Source organism: Narcine bancroftii, chromosome 1 (assembly GCF_036971445.1).
Source record: "Narcine bancroftii isolate sNarBan1 chromosome 1, sNarBan1.hap1, whole genome shotgun sequence".
NCBI classification, from domain to species: Eukaryota; Metazoa; Chordata; class Chondrichthyes; order Torpediniformes; family Narcinidae; genus Narcine; species Narcine bancroftii.
In genome coordinates this window covers 454,862,093-454,881,613 of record NC_091469.1, presented here as the reverse complement: position 1 = coordinate 454,881,613, position 19,521 = coordinate 454,862,093, and the positions used below count along the sequence as shown (strand labels likewise).

Sequence of the window (19,521 nt, the reverse complement as noted above, 5' to 3'; positions counted from 1 at the left end):
GATCTTGAATTTTTCCCAAACATATGATCCTTGTCTTCTTTATTCCTTCATGAGAGCTCATTCATGGACCAGATGTCTGGGTAGAGAAATTAGAGATAACTGTATGGTCAGAATTACTCACAAATTGACAGGAAGCCATTATTTGTTGTTAGTGTCCTCCTTACACACTGCTGAACTAGTGCAAGAGTTTCAGAATTCCTCAATCAGTTCTCATCCCAATCCTGCTGATCCCTTGCCATTGCTAATTGTATTCTGCCCTTGGACTTCTCATTGGCATCGAGTGAACTTACTGCAAAAGCCCAGCACAAATACCTCAGAATTTATCTGCCAAACTTATGGCTCATTTGTCCAGCTGCAGGAACACCAACTCCATTCGTTTCAATGAAGAAGGATAGCTGAGGGACATTGAATTGGTCAAGTTTATTGTCAGCTAATTGCACAAGTACAACTGACAAAACTGCGTTCTCTGTTCCTTAGTGCAAAATATGCAGACTTACAATGAGACATAAACACAAAATACAGACAAACAATACATATGCAGGACAAGTACAGTATACAAATAAATATTGTTTCACAAATAAGAATCTTGGATGGTTAGTGTGAGCAGCTCCTTTGGTTGTTCAGCATTCTCATTGCCTGTGGGAAGAAGCTGATCCTCAGCCTTGTGGCGCTGGCTCTGATACTCTTGTATCTCTCTCCCAATGGGAGTAGCAGCTGGGTGATGCATATTAGAGTGAAATAAATCAAATAAGGTCATTCAGATGCATCTTTAGGTCTTGATTGATTTAACAGTTGGCTGATCTTGGGCACGGCTTTGCCTCATCACCTCAACAAGAAAACTACTGTAAAAGTTGATTCAAGTGTCTTGTGAATGAGATTGATTTGATCCAACTGCATGGCATCTTAATGCTTGTAAGACCCAGCCACTTGGTGTTGGCATAACCTGTGCACAAAACATAGATATTTGGAAACAGTGAGTCCACACTTGTCAGTCTATCAACACAGACAGAACACCACCAGCAGCAATTTCTAACCCATTAAGAAAGAACTGCAGGGACTAGTGAAGAACTCAACTTTTGGGCATCCGCTCTATTTTTGCCCAAATAGTTCAGAAGTTAAAAGAGCATATGTGCCATTGTATAGGACTATCCTAAAACTTTCACCTTAAAATCAGGGTCATCTTATACGCCAGCAGTAAAATCTGAACTTTGAAGGCGAAGTCTCAACACCGCTGCCATCCTCCCACTGACTCCGATGCAATCTTGTGCATGCCCTGTTATCAACAAAGTCTCAGCGCTCCTCCGTGGGATCTATTCACCCAGTCCAACTACCATTGGCTGTTACAGGAGCCAATGGTGGTTTATTTTAAAATATGCAAATAACATAAAAAACTTTACATGATAATTTGTCATTAAAATATTGTTATTTACTTTGCATCCACTTATTAGCAGTAAGTGCCAGATTTGGGGTCTCTTATACAAAAGGGGATCACTCAAAACGTATATTTTAGTGGAAATTCCAGGGTCGTCCTATGCACAAGTCCTCCTAGACAACAGCATATATGGTAGGCATTTGCATTTTACTAGTCATTAGCATGAAAATAACATCACTAGTATTGTTTTGAGACAACAGGGCACTTTATTTCATAAAGCAAAGCTTGGGTATGGAGTGTGTCAAATGCAGCACAGGTTGCCTCACTTAAACAAAAATACTGTTTATCTACATGAATGATAACAGACAAAACATTGTGCATTATATTGTAAGCTGCCAGAAGGATTTAAAATACATAGTTGAGCCACGGAACAAAATCTTTGTTCAAATATATCTGTATGTGTACCTCCTTTTTGTTTTCTCCCCCTCCCCCCATATTCGCCCCCCCACTGACCCCCACCCACCAATGGGTCTTTTTTTTAACTAATGGAAACTCTAGCATCCGACAGAAAATTTGAAAGTGACCGGCACAATGATTATGGAATTTTCTTTTAAATACATAAAATATATAACTGTACATTTACATTACAGGGCTAACATCACTATACCAAGAGGAACAAAACCATGTTAAATTATTACATAGCCACGTGGATGATATTGCCTTTGGCCACTGAAAATGCTGATACTTGCCTGAATCCTAGTACAATCGAGGTAATTGCTACCTAACATGAAGCATTTAAATAAAAATTGCAATCCAAACAGTACGACACGTTTTTAACAGGGACGACATTCTGGCACTCCTTTACTTGCTTAAATTCCCAAATTGTGGGGATGGCACAGCTGCTCATAAAATTTATAAAACCATTAGAGCAATTTCAATTAATTACTTCAATTAAAGGCACGCTTGTTGCACAGTGTATTTTTTTTAAAAGATATTAAGCACATTTTACTTAACAAGGCAATAATCATAATTAGTGAGACAGTGAAGTTGTACAGAAAAGATTAATTCACAGATGAAGACTAAAAAGTTTTAGACAACTGTTTATTACCTATTTACCTAACCTCCCATGTTTCAGCAACTTAAAAGACAACTGTGAAATCTGAAAGATTAGATGTTTTGGTTCTGCAGGCCTGTTTGAAAGAAAAGAATGAATATTTGAAGTATTCCATTCTTTACATAGGTATGGAACACATATAATTGTAGAAATAGATTTTATCCATGGGCATTTACACACATGTGTACCTGTGTGCGTGCGTCTATATATGTCCATATGTGTGTGTGTGCGTATGTATGTGTGAATATATATGTGTGTGTATATATGTGTCTGTATATAATATATGTGTGTGCATATAGATGTGTGTATATATATGTGTGTATATAGATGTGTGTGTGTTATATACACACACGCTGTATATGTGTGTTCATATGTGCTCTGTGTGTGTATGTATATATATACACACACACACACATATATCTATATATCTATATATATATACATTCACACACACACTCATATATATTTGTGTGTGTGTGAGTGAGTGTGTGGGTATTTAAATATCTATATATGCGCATGTGTCCGCGCACACATATATACACATTTGTGTCTACATACATGTGTACACACACAGATACATGTTTATGTACATACATACACATATATAGAGCACAGACCTGCCTTTTGCATCACAAAATTAGACAGCACAATTCATTACGATAGGCAGTCTGAAATACCGGTACTTCAAATATACTTTTGCTTCCCATTTTATTTTAATGAAGACTACAAGGGATCTGATTGTACAAAGTGACTCATGTGACTTCATTCTTGATCTTACACATTCTTTCTAAAGGAGAAATTAGAAATGTAGTAAAATGTTGCCCAAAACCATGTTAAATAAGGAAGATCTCAACAATGGAAGAACATCTTTTCTGCATTGTGGGGCAACTTGGTTAATTTATGGGAACTGAATTTCTTTCTGTTATCCTAATTGGATTTCATCCCCTAAATAATTTAAGCCTTTATATTGCAAGCCACCGAAAGTGGGGATTTGAGACAAATGTACTTCATTTTACAGTACTTTCTAATCTTTATTATAACAGGGTTCCCTTTGAAGAAGTGATACTTCATGTAGCTACCTTGAGGAGTGCCAGTGTGCACAACAGAAGGGTAACATTAGCAAGTTAAACAAATACTGCTCTCCATCTTTCAGTTCAAGAGATAAACCGATCCACAGTTTATAATTTGATACCAGTAATTACGGTGTGTCAATTAACATGCAGTTTCTTCTCATTCAAAGTACCTCTCCCCACTAAGTTCCATCACAGCTGGTCTCAGAGCACTGCTAATGCAATGCACTCTGAAGAATGTTATATTTTTCCCACAAAGAAAAGTCAAGTCATTAATTGGGAGAACTGTGCTGGGATTTTCAGGAAGCAGTTAAAGCTATTTTCCGACAGTCATCATAATTAGAAGATGTAAACAAGGGAATGCTTTCATCAAGACAGACAGATGCTGTAGATACCACTTCATTTAGCCTACTTCATTCCAATGTCATTGTTGCCCCTCCCATTTGCTGTACATGTTGGGCTATGTCAAAATACTGGTGATAAATTCCACGAAGCGCTTCGAATACTGCTCTGGATTCACGGTGGAGATTTCTGCACCAGCCTAAAAAACAAAGAATATGCAATTATTGCTTTCTATTTAACAGATTTCATATGTATCATTTGAAACATATTTGGCCAATTTGGAGTCTTTGAATAAATAATTTAAGCAAGTTATTAGTTCTCTGTGATGAAGGAATAACAAGAAACAGGTGGCTGACTGCCCACAAGGAAGTGGTAAAAATGTGTGGGCCAATTACAGCCACTCATTTCTTCCTGATGACTGGGCCCGAGGGTACTGTTGGTGGAAGCTAAATAGCAAACACATTATTCACTAGCTATTAATTTTAAATTGTGGAAGGAAGAAATCTGTTTATTCTCAGACTTCCATTCAAGATGAGGAGTGTCAGTATTGGCTACTGGAATAATTTTCCATTGCCAACATTTGCGAAATGGCCTCGTGCAGACAGTTTAGGGACCTCATATTTCATAGGATGCCATAGGTTCTCTGTGGTTAGTAAGGGATTACTTAAGGTGGAAAAAAAGATTGACACCCACAGTTCTAAGAGGTGTCAGAGTTTGGCCAAGTATTAACCTGGACAACTAAGATTTTGCTTCCTATACACTTTAAAGTGTATGTTGTTGTGAGAATGAAAAAAACTTGATGGCTGCTTTCCAAGCTTTACTCAATTTAATTGTACAGTTATAGTTAGAATTTCAAACAAGATATGTTCTAAATTCCTAAAGAGGAGCGGCGGCATCCAGCGTCATGTTAAATATGAAATTCAACTTCATTCCTTCAAAAAACACTAGCAGTATCAAGCAACACTTTACGGGACTATTCCCTCCATATCGATTGGGAAGTTTTGGTACATGACCGGATCTCTTAGTTCTTGTGGAGTTGCTGTTTCAACATCTGCCACACTATGACATGTCATATCTTCCGCCTCTTCTAGTATCAGTAACACCAGATTTCTTTTATCTTGCTCCACAATAGGAGATGTGGGGATCACCTGGGCTTATGGAAAGGTGCCAAGCCACAAACAGACACAGTAGACTCCCATCCATTTGGATATCTGATGCTTGCATATGTTGGATTACTGTCAAGAAGTTCAATTTGATCTACAAGTGGTTTGTTCTTGACAGTCCTCACAAACCTTCTTAGTTGAATAGGTCCAGGGGTCATTAGCCAGGAAGGCAGTGAATTTCCATGGGATGAGTGGCATTGGAAAGAAATAAAAATGTTAATGGGGTGTAGTATTTGTTGCTGTACACAACAGCGATCTTTGGGAGTGTAGTACCTCAGGAACCACCAGTTCCCAATGCTTCTTGGGCCGGTTACACGAACTAAGGGCCAAATGGACTGTCTTCCATATGACGCCATTGAACCTCTCTATATGTCCATTCCTGATTGGGTGGTATGGGGTAGTATGACTTGTGGCAAGCCCCTTCTGGAAGAGAGAATTTTTCAGATCCTTAGACACAAAGGTGTATCTCGATCAGAATGTATCTAATTTGGCATTCCACATAGGCTGAAAAGCAGGTCCAGCTTTCCATCACTGTTAAAAGTATGCATATTGAGACATGGAAAGGCAAAGGGGAAACGCAAGTATTCATCAACTATTGTAAGTAGATTATGGGTTACACGAAGCTGTAGGCAAGGGCCCATTAAAAGCAATACTAAGCCATTCTATAGGTTTGTTGTTTTGATGAGAGGCCCTCCTGGTTGATGGTTGATGGCTTTAGTTCAGCACTGACCCTGCATGAAGGACAAGTCTCTTGACATCTATAGAAAAGGGTAGATTCTTTGCTCTAACAAAATGCAGAAGCCAAATTATTCCTGGATGACAAAGTCTATTGTGAATGCCAGCAAGTGTGGAGGTAGTAAAGGCTGAACAAGTGTACGCCCAACTATATGTGTCAGGGACCACATTCTCTTTCCCAGGACAGTACTTTATTGTGTAACTAAATGCTGCAAGTTCCAACCACCATTCTTGAATCTTTGCATTCTTTATCTTTGTACACTTTTTTTAACTGTCAAACATAAAGGCCATTGACCTCTGATTAGTAACCAAGCTAAAAATGTTGCCGTGCCAGGTAGTGGCCCCATCTGTGCATTGCCTCACTGATGGCAGTCGTTTCTTTCTCTACAATGTGGTCGTAGAATTCACTTCCTTGAGGCATATTTGACATGATTGCAACAGGTCATCCTCCTTGGTTAAGGTCAGTAGAATTACCACATCAGATGTGTCACACTCTACCTCAAAGAGTAAGTTTCATCCACCGAGACTCTCCTTAGTAAGCTAAAGGTGTTCAGGACCTTTTCCTTCACTGGAAGCTTTTCTGTATTTACCATCAGTTGAATCTTGTTAGAAGACCCATAAATCCATTTGGCATAATGAGCAAACATCCCGAGAACCCTTGTTAAGGATCACAAATTTTCTCGTGGAGTAGTCTCTCAGGATCTGACTTAATGATCCTGTCCTCCACACAGTATCTAAGGACAATGAGGGAATTTACAGACCCCACAGTCTTTGAATCATTAAGGATTAGGTCCCTCTGACTGATGGTCTTTGCTAGGGAGTCCTAATCAGAGTGACCCACAGTCACCAGGAGTGGGTGTTGCCATGGGAGCCAAAGGATTCATGAGATTGCCTTATGACTTGAAGTCACAAGCTTGTGTAAATACTATAAATAGATTACGCCATTTTGTGTAAATAGTCTATTTCTTGAGAATCGAAGTAAAGAGCACAGTATTTTGGGAAGCTGTGTTTGTCGTTTCATTACTCTGGGTAACCAAGAGTGGGAGTTTGGTTCCTTGTTTAACATTTCTGGCCATGGTTACAACAGTCTTTAGGATTTTCTTTTACATTTTGATCATGTCCCTCTTGTGTATGTCCAGCAAATGTGATATTATCAAAGTGAAGGCACCTTGCAGTCATTCTTCTCGAACTAAAATGACCATAGCTCGCTGGAGCTACCCCATTTATGACTCCAAATGGAATCCTACAAAATTCGTATAAATGTCCATTGGCTTCAAAAGCCATATACTTCTTATCTGACTCCTTCAGTGACAGTTGGTGGTCACACTTTTCAGGTCAAAGGTAAAGAACACACTATATTTTGCAAGTTCCTTCACCATTTTGACAATTCTTGGCAGCAAGGGGCAAGCATCCAACTCCGTGTATTGATTGACTGTGAATAATCCACACACATTCGCATCTTTTGCTGATGGGTAGGATCTTTCACCACGACCACTTGACCTCGCCATGGTGATATGCACGTCGCAATTATGCCTTCTGAAAGTAATTGGCGAATTTCCTCTGCAATGAAGTCCTGATCATCTTTGCTAAAGCGTCTTGATTTGGCAGCGATTGGTTTACAGCTTGGTGATACGTTTGGAAAAGGAATGGCTCTTCTATTTTTGCTGCTGTCAGTGCGCTGTAATGATCAGCACCGTTCACAGTCGGCTCAGACGAGGTCCTCCATATTCAAATTTCACACTCAGATGCTAACGCTGGAAATCCTGGCCCAAGTATTAAGTCAGAACATAGGTCCTGCAATACACCGTTGTGTGACAGTGTATCACTGGCTATTAAGACTAAAAGTTAGGTCAACAACAATAACAACATATCCTTGCGAACTTGTGGTTCAAGTTTTCTGAGAGAGAGTAATGTTTTTACTGGATGGGTGAACCTTTAGTTTTAGTTCCACGTGACTTTCTCGTTGATGTAACTATCAGTGGTGCATGAATCCAACAGAGCACTTAACCTTTTACCATTCACAGTCACAAAGGTTGTGGCTTGAGGGAGTCCTTTTCGCACATTATTAAGTGTAGTCAGGACCTGAGAATTGATCACTGTTGCCACTGAGCTTGGTGAGGCCTTGGATTTGCACACCTGGGCATAATTTCCCTTCTTGGCACATTTATTACAAGTAGCCTTGCTGCTGGATAGTTATCCCGAGAATGGTAAGAGAAACCGCAGAAGAAACATTTCAGTTTTGTATTAAAAGTGGCAGCCACAGCTGGTTTTTCTAGAGCAACACTGGATGGTTATCAGGCAACCCTGCTAAAGAATCCTTCTCACATACCTGCAGTACCTGTGATGGTTCAGGGTTTACTACTTCAGCTGCTGAGCTATGTCTAATTCAGTAGCTTGGTTATAAGCAGTCTGTAAGTCCAGTGTTTTGATTAATAAGAGCCGCTGACATATTGCAGGTGAGGCAATACCTGTATGAACATGTCATGCATTGCCTCGATTCCACCCTGCTCCGCACCATGATCTCAAAAATTACAGTTTCTCCATAACTTTTCCAACTCCCTGAAGAAATCATCAATTGATTCTTCTGGCTTCTGCTGCCTGGTAGCCAGAAAATAGCTGGCAAAAAATCTCACTGGGAGTTTTCACATATAAACTGTCCAACTTAGAGATAGATGAGTCAAAACTTTCAAATCCTTCTATGTATTTGAAAATGTTGCAACTCACACAGCCTAATAGCAATCTGTACTTGTTCAGTATCTTGTCCACATAGTCGTCGACGTAGTTCATGTAAATTGTATGCCAGCTGTTGGTGAGCTGGGGTTGATGTCTAAATACTTGGGTCCCCACACCGTCTCCACGCTTGAAAATTAAGTTAAGTAAATTGTTGTGAGAATGAAAAACTTGGTGGCTGCTTTCCAAGCTTTACTCAACTTAACTGTAGTTAGAATTAAAAGAAAGGTGCATTTTAAATTCTAAACTCCAAAGAGGAGCAGCGGCAGCCAGCATCAACTAACTATGAAATGCAAGGTCATTAACCATTAAGAATAATTGTAATATTTTAGTATTTTATGCTGTTGATCATGAAAATCACCTTAAAATTTTCCTATTGCATTATGTTTTCTATAATATAACCTATTTTGTGATCTCCTGTCATATTTTAAGTCTATTAGTATATTGCCCATAAAGCAAGCTGCTTTGGTCCGTCCAAGCGAGTCTGGGCATGCACTCAGTGCAGGAACTATGAAAATGATGTCTTAGGTCTGGGCATGCTTAGTCAGGATAGATGCAGACAAGCTATAAAAGCAGCTCACATATACAGATGCTGTGCATGACATTGATCATAGATTGAAAGCATGTTCTTGCACATGTTCTTCAGGCTATAGCATAGTGAGTGTACATAACAATAGCATTTATTATCTTCAGGAAGATTCAATACAGCAGAAATATCTTTTCAATGTTGTAAAAGCTGTGATACATTCCATTACATTTGTGGTGAGTATATGCTTAATCCTAAATTCAATAAAAGATAATTTAATGTTTCTCCAATTTTCTACATGATATAGCAAATCTGAAACAATTTTTGTGTTCATCTTGAAGTTGTCAATCATAATTCCAATTTTTTTTTCAGGAAACAAATCTTTTGGAATAAATTGTTGTCCAGTGTTATGTGATGATGTGGCCAAGGCAAAAAAAATGCTCCATCCATCACAGCCCTCAGGAAAACTTTGACAGACAGTATATCTCCATTGCATGTTCAACTGTCAGTGACATTGAGAAAAATATAAAAATACTGAAATACAAATAAGAAAAAAAGATTTAAATAAAGCACCTGAAAATATTGATTAAAAATGTTAAACCAGAAAGACAGACATAAATTAGATGCAGGAGTAGGCCTCTTTGCTCCTTGTTGTCCCCCATTTAATAAGAATGTCCTACTACTATCAGGAAGGAGGTTCAAGAGCATCAAAACCAGGACTGTCAGGCTGGGAAATAACTACTCACAGGCTGTGAGATTGATGAACAAAATCCTGTAACCTAGTAAATCATTCCAAAATATATTCAAAAGTTATGTTTCCACTCCACTTTGGAGGAAGTGAGTTCCAAAGATGCATGCCATTTATCAAAAATATTTTGACATGCTATCTTAAATGAGTGAACATTTGCAATGACACCTGGTTCTACATTCTTTCACCGAAGGAAACATCCTCTCCACATACATCTCTGGATCTGACAGGTTTTCAAAGTCCCCTCTCAGTTTTCTAAACTATAAACTATGCCTGCCCAACTGTTCCTCATAAGATAGCCCATCTATTTCAGCTATTAGTTCATTGGAACTGCTTCCAATGCAACATAAAGAGGGCAAGATTGTATATGGCATTCTACATATTGTTACACCCAATGGCCTGCATAGAAGCCCATACAGCACAAAAATGGGTCCGTTATTACATTCCTGTGGACCTTTTAGCCCATCTACACAAAAACTAATTGCCCATATTAGGACTATATCCTTCTACACCCTGCCTATTTAAGCATAAATTAAAATAATTATACTTTTCTCCCACAAATACTTAAAGAATGTGTTGTCTTATCCCTATTTTTGTTCTCTGCAGCAAATTACCACCATGAACAATCAATTCCAATCTATTTTGGATCCTGCATCAGAGCTGATGGGATCCAAGAACAGATTCCCTAGTACTAAGAACCACTGGCAAAGTCTAGTGAAGTCCAGGCCAACATTTCTTATTTCCACCTAAACAGGGGTTGGGATTGAAACTTGAAGAACTTCCAACAGAGCTAGATTGTATACAAGTTGAACCATGGTGGAGCCTACTTCCTTAAGCTTTGGGATAGTTTTAGGATTCAAAAACAGATGAAAATTCATGCAGTAAAGATGGAGGTGCTGCCAGAGCCACTGTAGTGGCAGCGCTACCGGTGATGCGGACCCATGGGGAGTGAGGGAGCGGAGATGCAGCGCTCCTGCGGGGTCCAGCCATCGAGTCGACAGCCGTTACCTCCGCACGAGCTGGGAACGTCCCGTTGAGGGAGACGACAGTGGTTTTATTTGAGATCCCATGACCGCTGGATCTGCGCCAAAGATGGTGGTGCCTATTAATCGGCAACAGCCACAAGGGGTTGCAGACTCCAGGGAAGAGGATGACTGGATCAGGGCACCAGAGGTCAGGAAGATCACCCAGCCCCCCCACTCCATCTGAGAAGGAGAAGCGGAAGAGACGACCCATAGGACTGTGACCATGGAGGTGGGCCAGTGAGGAGGCACTGCGGCAGGCTGCTGGTGACTCGAGGTGAGGAACCTACGGAAGTTGCGGGCTGCTGGAGACTGACTCGAACTGGCTGGAGGGGTGCCAGGTATCGGAACCAGAATGTGAGGGGGTGCCAAAGGGTCTCTGACTGTGTCGAAGGTTGAGATCTGGAGCTCGGGCTGCTGATGGTTTGGACTGGACTCTGTGTGGGTGTGGAAGTGTTGGAAGTGAATCTATGGACACTTGGTTACTCCGGGGGTGGTGGGGGGAGACTCACTTTTGCTTCTCTTTCTCTGATTGTAGGTATGACTGTAAGAAATGTAGGAGGCGCTTAGGTAATTCCTGCTGGTGGCGAATTTGTCTGTCTTGCAGCAGGCAAAAAGGATTTGCATGTAATGGGACACTGTTTTGTTACTATGACAATAAATTGAATCTCAAATCTTGAGAATTACTCAAAAGACAAAATTACCTTCAACCTAATATTATGTGTCCATTAAAAATAAACACCTAAGGCTCTTTTCCATTGAGCTACTTAGATCTCCAAGCAGGTTTTGTGAGAAAACATATGAAACAGAAATTACATACACCATGTTTGACTGTTTTGGCGGCATGTGCTGCTTTCTTCTTGGCATCATAATGCGTCAGAATGTCAATAATTCCCAAGAAGTACACCTCCTTCCTCTGGGAGTCTGGAAATTAAATGTATAGTGCGTGAACAAGATGTAGTTATACCAGAGGCAAAGATGCAATATCAAGTTGAAACATTTTAAGTCACCTTGCACAGGTTACAGCGGGAACATCTCTGTCAAATGGCATCAGAAGCACATGGCATTTCCTAATAAATTACTCAATTAAAAAAAGTTGGAAGAATATGTATTCGAATTGTGATTTAATGAGTTATCTTTCTTCTTGAACTAATATGCATCATTTGAAGTGGATGCTAATCTAAAAACAAATCACAGCGATGGCACCAGGTGTAAGAGGATGTTCAAAATGAGAAGTCTGTAGAGGAAGTGGGCCGGGGTGCAACATGAGCAGGGTCCAAATTAACAAGAAGTTTCACAATTCATATATATTCTCCAGATTTTCTTTTACGATTATAATTTCTGTCCAGAAAGAAACTTGATTTTATTAATACAAACTGTAGAATTTGGAAATTATTTTGAATATATAAAACATTTTGGATCACTCATGTTAGGCACTATTTGGTTTCTGTTTATAAAAAAACATTGGTGATTCTTGCAAAGGAGTCAGTTACTCTTTAGTTATTTATTAGTATTTGACAGAAGGAAATGAAAAGTTGTGAATGTATGTATCATGCCTATCTCCGAGCATTTTTTTAAATTGGAAGATTTGCATGTTGACATTATAGATTAGAGAAAACAATGGAATCTGACACAGAAGGTGTAGTTGTGTTTCTATTAAGCTATCCAGTCAATAAAGCTGAAGGTCAACTTTGCAATTGTAGACATTAATTTACTAAATAGGTTACTCGTTTCCAGATCTGATTGAGTGAACTTTTTTTTGACAAGTTGATTACAGTGGATTTGTCATATTCACTGCAAGCTAACAATTTCAGAAGTTAAATGGAACTTATACAATTCAAAGCTCACTGAGTAAAATAAGATAAGATCATAAAGGTGTTGTAGAAAAGCAAAATATTACAAATGGTGGAAATCAGAAATAAAACAGAAATTATGGAAATAGAGCACGTTATTTTGCTTCTGTATTAGTGTGAGATTGTCCAAATCAGGTATCAAAGGCAGTGTAGAATGGTCAGGCTGCCCACAATGTAATGTTTATTGTCATCTCTTTCTTTGGCTTGGCTTCGCGGACGAAGATTTATGGAGGGGGTAAAAAGTCCACGTCAGCTGCAGGCTCGTTTGTGGCTGACCAGTCCGATGCGGGACAGGCAGACACGATTGCAGCGGTTGCAAGGGAAAATTGGTTGGTTGGGGTTGGGTGTTGGGTTTTTCCTCCTTTGCCTTTTGTCAGTGAGGTGGGCTCTGCGGTCTTCTTCAAAGGAGGCTGCATCATCTAGACTTCTGCTATAATACCTAACCTGTCATTACATACTCTGCAATGCTTTAATTAACAATTTCAAAGGGTGATTGTACATTGTCAGCTAGCAATCATTAGTTTGAGTCCAGGATCTCCGTTTGACTATCATTTCAATTAATGGCTTTCCTCTATGACAGAATTATGGGCTCAGAGTGGAGGTTTCCAAATTATATTGTATTCAGTGTTGCTCAAAAGCTGACATTAACTAATATTGAACTGGAAGACTTGTGGATGCCAAAGAAGTATTGCTGGTGTGGAAAAAGTAATGATTTACAGAGATGAGTTTGGTGGGATCTTTGGCCAAAAATATTTTAGATTGGAAACATTCCTCTTATGAAGTTAAAGAAGCTTTATTCTGGTCACATAATATATCTAAACCTGTTGTCATCTGTCAAACTTGTGGGCAGAAACAGATTAGTTAAGACACAAAAGTGCTGGAGAAGCTCAGCAGGTCCTGCAGCGTCCACAGAAGGCTGATATAGAACCAAAGTTTTGGACTTGAGCCCTTCTTCAGGGTATAAGCAAGAAAGCAGACAGGCAGGGGTTTTGCTTATACCTTGAAGAAGGGCTCAAGTCCAAAACTTTGGTTCTATATCTTTGCCTACTGTGGACCTGCTGAGTTTCTCTAGTACTTTTGTGTCTTAACTGCAAACACAGCTTCTGCAAACCTTCTTGGTTTACAATAGACCAGTGTGATATTAGAGTTAACACTGAAAAAATAAGTGGGAATAAAAACACTGAGGGGTTTGATTGATAATACAGGTTAAAGAAATTTATGGCTGTGAGGAGGGTTGATATGGGTTAGGAAGATTAACAAATGACAGCACGTGGGTTGATCAAAACAGCAAAGAAAAAGGTCATTTTAGTGCTGGATCAATAAATAGTTCCAAAAAAAGGGCAGATGACAATAAGGTGCAGAAAGAAAAGCATGTCGGTGGACCAGTGGGATTTCAATTCCTTAGTGTGACTGAACCAGAGATAACGTTTATGATTTCAGATTTATTTTCAGAGTACATACATGACATCACATACAAACATAAGATTCTTTTTCCTGTGGATGAGGAAGAATTACCACATTGGCAGTGCCAAAAAAAATGGACTCCATGTACATGCATAAATAAATAAATGTAAACAAACTGACTGTGCAATAGAGAGAGAAAAAAAACCAAGAAAGTGCAAAAGTAAAAGTCCTATATAAGTCCTTGATTGAGTTTGTTGTTGAAGACTCTGATGGTGAAGGGGTAGCAGTTGTTCCTGAACTTGATGCTGTGAGTCTTGTGGCACCTATTCCTTTTTCCTGATGGTAGTGGGGAGAACAGAGCATGTGCTGGGTGGTGTGGATCCTTGGTGATTGCTGCTGCTCTACAACAGCAGTGTTTCCTGTAGATGTTCTCTGTGGTGGGCCTGCGCTGTGTTCACTACCTTTTGGAGGGCTTTACCCTCAGGGGTATTGGTATCCCTATACCAGACTGTGATGCAGCCGGTCAGCATAATTTCCACCAGATATCTATAGAAATTTTCTAGGGTTTCCTATGTCATACCAAATCTCTGCAAACTCCTGAGGTTGCAGAGGTGCTGACATGCTTTCTTCATGATGCCATTTGTGTTTTGGGTCCAGGAAAGATCCTCTGAGTTAGAGACTCCCTCTTGAAAAGTTCATGAAATGAACTTTCATTTGCTCACCCTCTCCACCTCTGATCCCCCAATGATCACCTCTGTTTTTGCCTTCCTGAAGTCAACATTCAGCTCTTTGGTTTTGATGACATTCAGTGCGAGGTTATTGTTGGTGCACCATTTAGCCAAGTTTTCAACCTCCCTCCTGTAAGCTGACCCATTGCCCCTTTTTATACAACCCACTACCGTGGTATCGTCAGCGAATTTGTAGATGGTGTTGCTGACATACTGAGCCATGCAGTCGGAGGTGTATAGAGAGTAGAGCAGGAGCTAAGAAATCATCAAGGGTGCATTTCTAACAGTCTTCATTCAAACCATTATTTGAGAAAGGACCTTTGACATGAAATGCCATCTCTGATTCTCTTTCCTCGCTTGCTGCCTAGTCTGAATGATTTCTGGATTTATTATTTTTACTTTAGAGCAGAATTTTGATTTTTTAAAAATTGCTTAAGACTCATGAGGCAGCAGGTGTGTGCCATTCTAGTCCTGCCATTCCTCCAAGTGCATTCCAGTTGCAGGAAACATTTATGCAGATGTTACTAGATCTGGAGATGATCTGTCATGATGAAAGACTGGCATTTAAATTTGAATTTTGACATACAACACGGTAACAGACCCTTTTGGCCCATGAGCCTGTGTCACCCAATTACACCTAATTCACCTATAACCTCTGTATATTTTGAAGGATGAGAGGAATCCGGACGAAACCCATGCAGACGTGGGGAGAACCGACAAACTCCTTTCTGACAGTGCTGGATTTGAATCCCGGACACTGGCACTGTAACAATCTTGCGTTAACCACAACTTTCACTGTGCCGACATTACTGGGGTTATTTCCCTTGGAACATACAAAGCCAAGGGGAGGTGGATTGAACAAAAATAACCTTAAGAAGGGCATGGACTACTCCATCTATTCCAAGAAGGGCACTGTAACACCACCATGAAGAACACATACCGAGCCATATTACGACCACACTTCAGTAAATCTGATCACCTGGCTCTACTCCTACTCCCAGTGTACAAGCAGAGACTGAAGACCACACCACCAGTGGTGAAGACGGCGAAAGTATGGTCAAGGGAGGTGGAGAAGCATCTGCAGGACTGCTTTGAATTGGTGGACTGGAACATATTCAAGAACTCATCCATAGACTTGAATGAATATGTAAAAGGTGTCACCGATTTCATCAATATCTGTGAAGAAGAATGGGTGCCCACACGCACATACACAGGGTGTTCCCTAACTATAAGCACTGGATGAATCAGAGAATTCGCAACCTGCTGAGGGCGAGAACAAGGATGTTTAAGGCCGGGGAATCGGGATCTTTACAAGAAATCCAGGCGTGACATGCAGAAGGCCATCTCTGAAGCAAAGTGGCAATTTGGGAGGAAGCTAAAGACAGAGACACGCTAGTTATGGCATGGAGTGAAGGCCATTACAGCCTACAAAGCAAGAGTGAACACTATAGATGGCTGTGATGCTTCATTACCTGTTGAGCTGAACATCTTCTATGTCCCCTTTGAGAAGAACCCACTAGAATAAATATTGTGATTAATTTAAGCTTAATAAGTGCCCACTAGAATCCCTGAAAACGCTGAGGACCCTGTGATATCTGTCTCTGAGGGTGACGTCAGAATATCATTCAAGAGGGTGAACCCTCACAACGCATCAGGCCCTGATGGCGTACCTGGCAGGGTACTGAAAATCTGTGCCAACCAACAAGTCAGAGCATTCATGGACATTTTCAACCTCTCATTGCCGCAGTCGGATGTTCCCACCTGCTTCAAAAGGGCATCAACCAACCTGGTACCCAAGAAGAGTAGAGTGAGCTGCCTCGATGACAACTGCCCAGTAGCACTAACTTCTACTATGATGAATTGCTTTTAGAGGCTGGTCATGGCCAGAATTAACATGTACTTAAGCAACGATCTGGACCCACTGCAATTTGCCTATCTTCACAATTGCTCCACAGATGCAAGATCATTGGCTCTCCACTCAGCAAATCACAGCTGCTCTTCATCGACTGCAGCTCGGCCTTCAATAACATTATCTCCTCAGTACTGGTCAAGAAGCTACAAACTCAAGGCCTTTGCAACTAGATCCTTGACTTTCTCATCAGAAGATCACAGTCAGTATGAATTAGAAACAATGTCTCCTCCTCACTGATTATCAGTGCAATGCTCCCCAAAGATGAGTGCTTAACTCACTTCTCTACTCATTGTACATCCATGACTGTGAGGCCAGGCACAATTCCAATATCATCTACACGTTTGCCAATGACATCACAGTTGTCGGCAGAATCACAAACGGCAATGAGGAAGTGTGCAGGAGGGAGATAAATCACTTGTTGAATGGTGTAATGACAACAACCTTGCACTCAACATCAGCAAAACCAAGGAGATGATTGTGGACTTCAGAAGGAAGTCAGGGGAATATGACCCATAATTGAGAGCTCAGTAGTGGAGAGGATCAAGAACTTCAAATTCCTGGCTGTCAACATTTCTGAGGATCTGTCCTGGAGCCTCCATGTTGATGCAATCATAAAGAAGGCTCGCCAGCAGCTATACTTTGTGAGGTGTCTGAGGAGATTTGGGATGTCACCGAAGACTCTCGTAAACTTCTATAGGTGTACTGTGGACAGCATTCTGGCTGGTTGCATCACTGTCTGGTATGGAGGCACCAACTGTCAGGACAAGAATAAATTCCAGAGGGTTGTAAACTTGGCCTGCAACATCACAAGCACCAGACTTCACTCCATTGAGGACATCTACATGAGGTAATGTCTTAAGAAAAAAAAGCATCCTCTATCTTCAAAGACCCCACCACCCAGGCCATGCCCTCTTCACTCTGCTACCATTGGGAAAAAGGTACAGAAGCCTAAAGATGAGCACTCAACAGCACAAGGACAGCATCTTCCCCACTGCCATCAGATTCCTGAATAATCAATGAACCAAAGACACTGCCTTACTTTATGTGCCCTGTTATAATTTTTTTATAGCAATGTTGTAAGATGGTTATAATATGAATGTTTGCATTCATGACAATAAATTCTGATTCTGACTTGATGCGATAAGTGGAAGGATATGGTCCTAATGTGGGGAAACAGGATAAGAGAAAGTGGCCAAAGAGGTCAGCATGGACGTGATGAAGGGAACATTTCTATACTGTATAGGACTCTAAGTGTGCTGAGGAATCATTTATCACTCAAAAAATTGAGTCTGGAACTAACTGCCTGGAAGGCTGATAGAAACAAAATCCTGGAAACTCAGTTAATAATGTGTACTTTAGGAGTTGAAACTTAGGAGGAGCGGATGTACCACTAATTGCAAAATTAGAACGGTGGAGCAGACCCGATGGGCCAGTGGGTCTACTTCTGCCCCTATATCTTGTAATCTTGTGAGAAGTTTATTTCAGCAGGGCACAAATGCATGGGAAGTTCTCCTTCCACCTGCTTCACAAATTTCTTCAATCCCATGGTAGTTTTCAAAAATGATCACCGGCTTAGCAAAAGTTCCCTCTCTCAAAACTGAAAAGTGGAGACAACATGGTGCAATAGGAGGGTGCTAATATTATCTGTTTACCGTCGTCATGGAAGAGGCTGATGCTGAGGAATGATAGCGAGGAGATGTGGTCATAATAATGTCACGATTGTGTGGTAATGATGTCTAATATTGTACAAGTTGTAAGTGACGTTGCAAAGTTTCTGCCAAAGTCAGGAAATATCAGGTGTCTGGATAAACTAGCCAGGCTGGAGAACCAGCATCCAATGGAGCCTACTTCATCTTTTATTGTGAAAAGTTGTAAAATTGCAAATGTAAGGCATGGTAGAAAGTCGAGCTAAGTTGATGAATGTTTAAAGTATTCAGCAGCTAAACTAAATATACATTAATGCTGCAATGTTTTTGAACTGCAATAAGGCCTTTGATGAGATCCTGAAAGCCATTTATTTCGAAAGATAGAGAACAAAGATGACCCTGGCCAAAAGTTTGTGTCATTAAGATAGTCAAGGGGTGTAAGCAACTGTTGACATCATTAGGAGGCCTGCAGGAAGAATCGAATAGGATTGCAGGCACGTGATCTGAATGTGTGTGAGAGAGAGAGAGAGAGAGAGACACTGGTTAAGGAAAGGGTAAACTATAATTAACCTGGGTAAACTATAATCACCCTGGGTTTTCAATGTCTGTAGCATTTTTCACCATAGGACTGAGAGTTTGAGCTTTGTGTGGGGAAGAAAAGAGTCACGAGGCTCAGACCATGTTGTAAGAAAGTAAAAAGGTGCATCGTGCCTCTTTGAGGCCCAGGAACTCACAAAGTGGAAACATCTTAAGCATGCACATCCAAACCTCCCAGAAACCTTATTCCAAATGTGAAATATCATTCCTATGTTCTGAAGAAATCAAGGGAACAACAGATCAATTGCATTGAGTTAGTTGTAGAAAATACTACAGTTGGATCATTGTTGAAAAGCTCAGATAACAAAAGAGAGAGGAATTTGTGAAAGTAGCTCATACTTAACAACCTTGTTACCACATGAAGAAGGAGCCAAAAAAATGCAAATATGGAATTTCTGCCTCTCGGCAAAAAGTACCTCATAAGCCACATAAAAAGAGATCTCTCAGGTCATGTCGATGAATAATTTGTAAAATGGCTGCAAGAATAAAGCAAGGACAGGTATCAGGGAACATTCCTCAGTCTGGAACGACGTTCCACACGGTTCAAAACTGGGATTAC

General features: G+C 40.4%; 1 protein-coding gene across 11 annotated transcripts in view; it reads right to left on the bottom strand.

The window, feature by feature from the left end:
- Positions 1-422: 422 nt before the first annotated feature.
- LOC138751807 (phosphatidylinositol 5-phosphate 4-kinase type-2 alpha) overlaps positions 423-19,521 on the bottom strand; it is a 282,764-nt gene continuing 263,665 nt past the window's right edge. For 8 of the 11 annotated variants that reach the window (XM_069914616.1, XM_069914625.1, XM_069914622.1 and 5 more), the window contains 2 exons: positions 11,643-11,746; positions 1,616-4,097 (listed from right to left, as the gene is read on the bottom strand). In XM_069914616.1, the coding sequence (XP_069770717.1) occupies positions 4,017-4,097; positions 11,643-11,746 (185 nt within the window). In that variant the 3' untranslated portion in view covers positions 1,616-4,016. Of the gene's footprint in view, positions 944-1,615; positions 4,098-9,158; positions 9,587-11,642; positions 11,747-19,521 lie in introns of those variants that run through there. The other 3 variants (XM_069914618.1, XM_069914617.1, XM_069914619.1) reach the window with 3 other exon arrangements.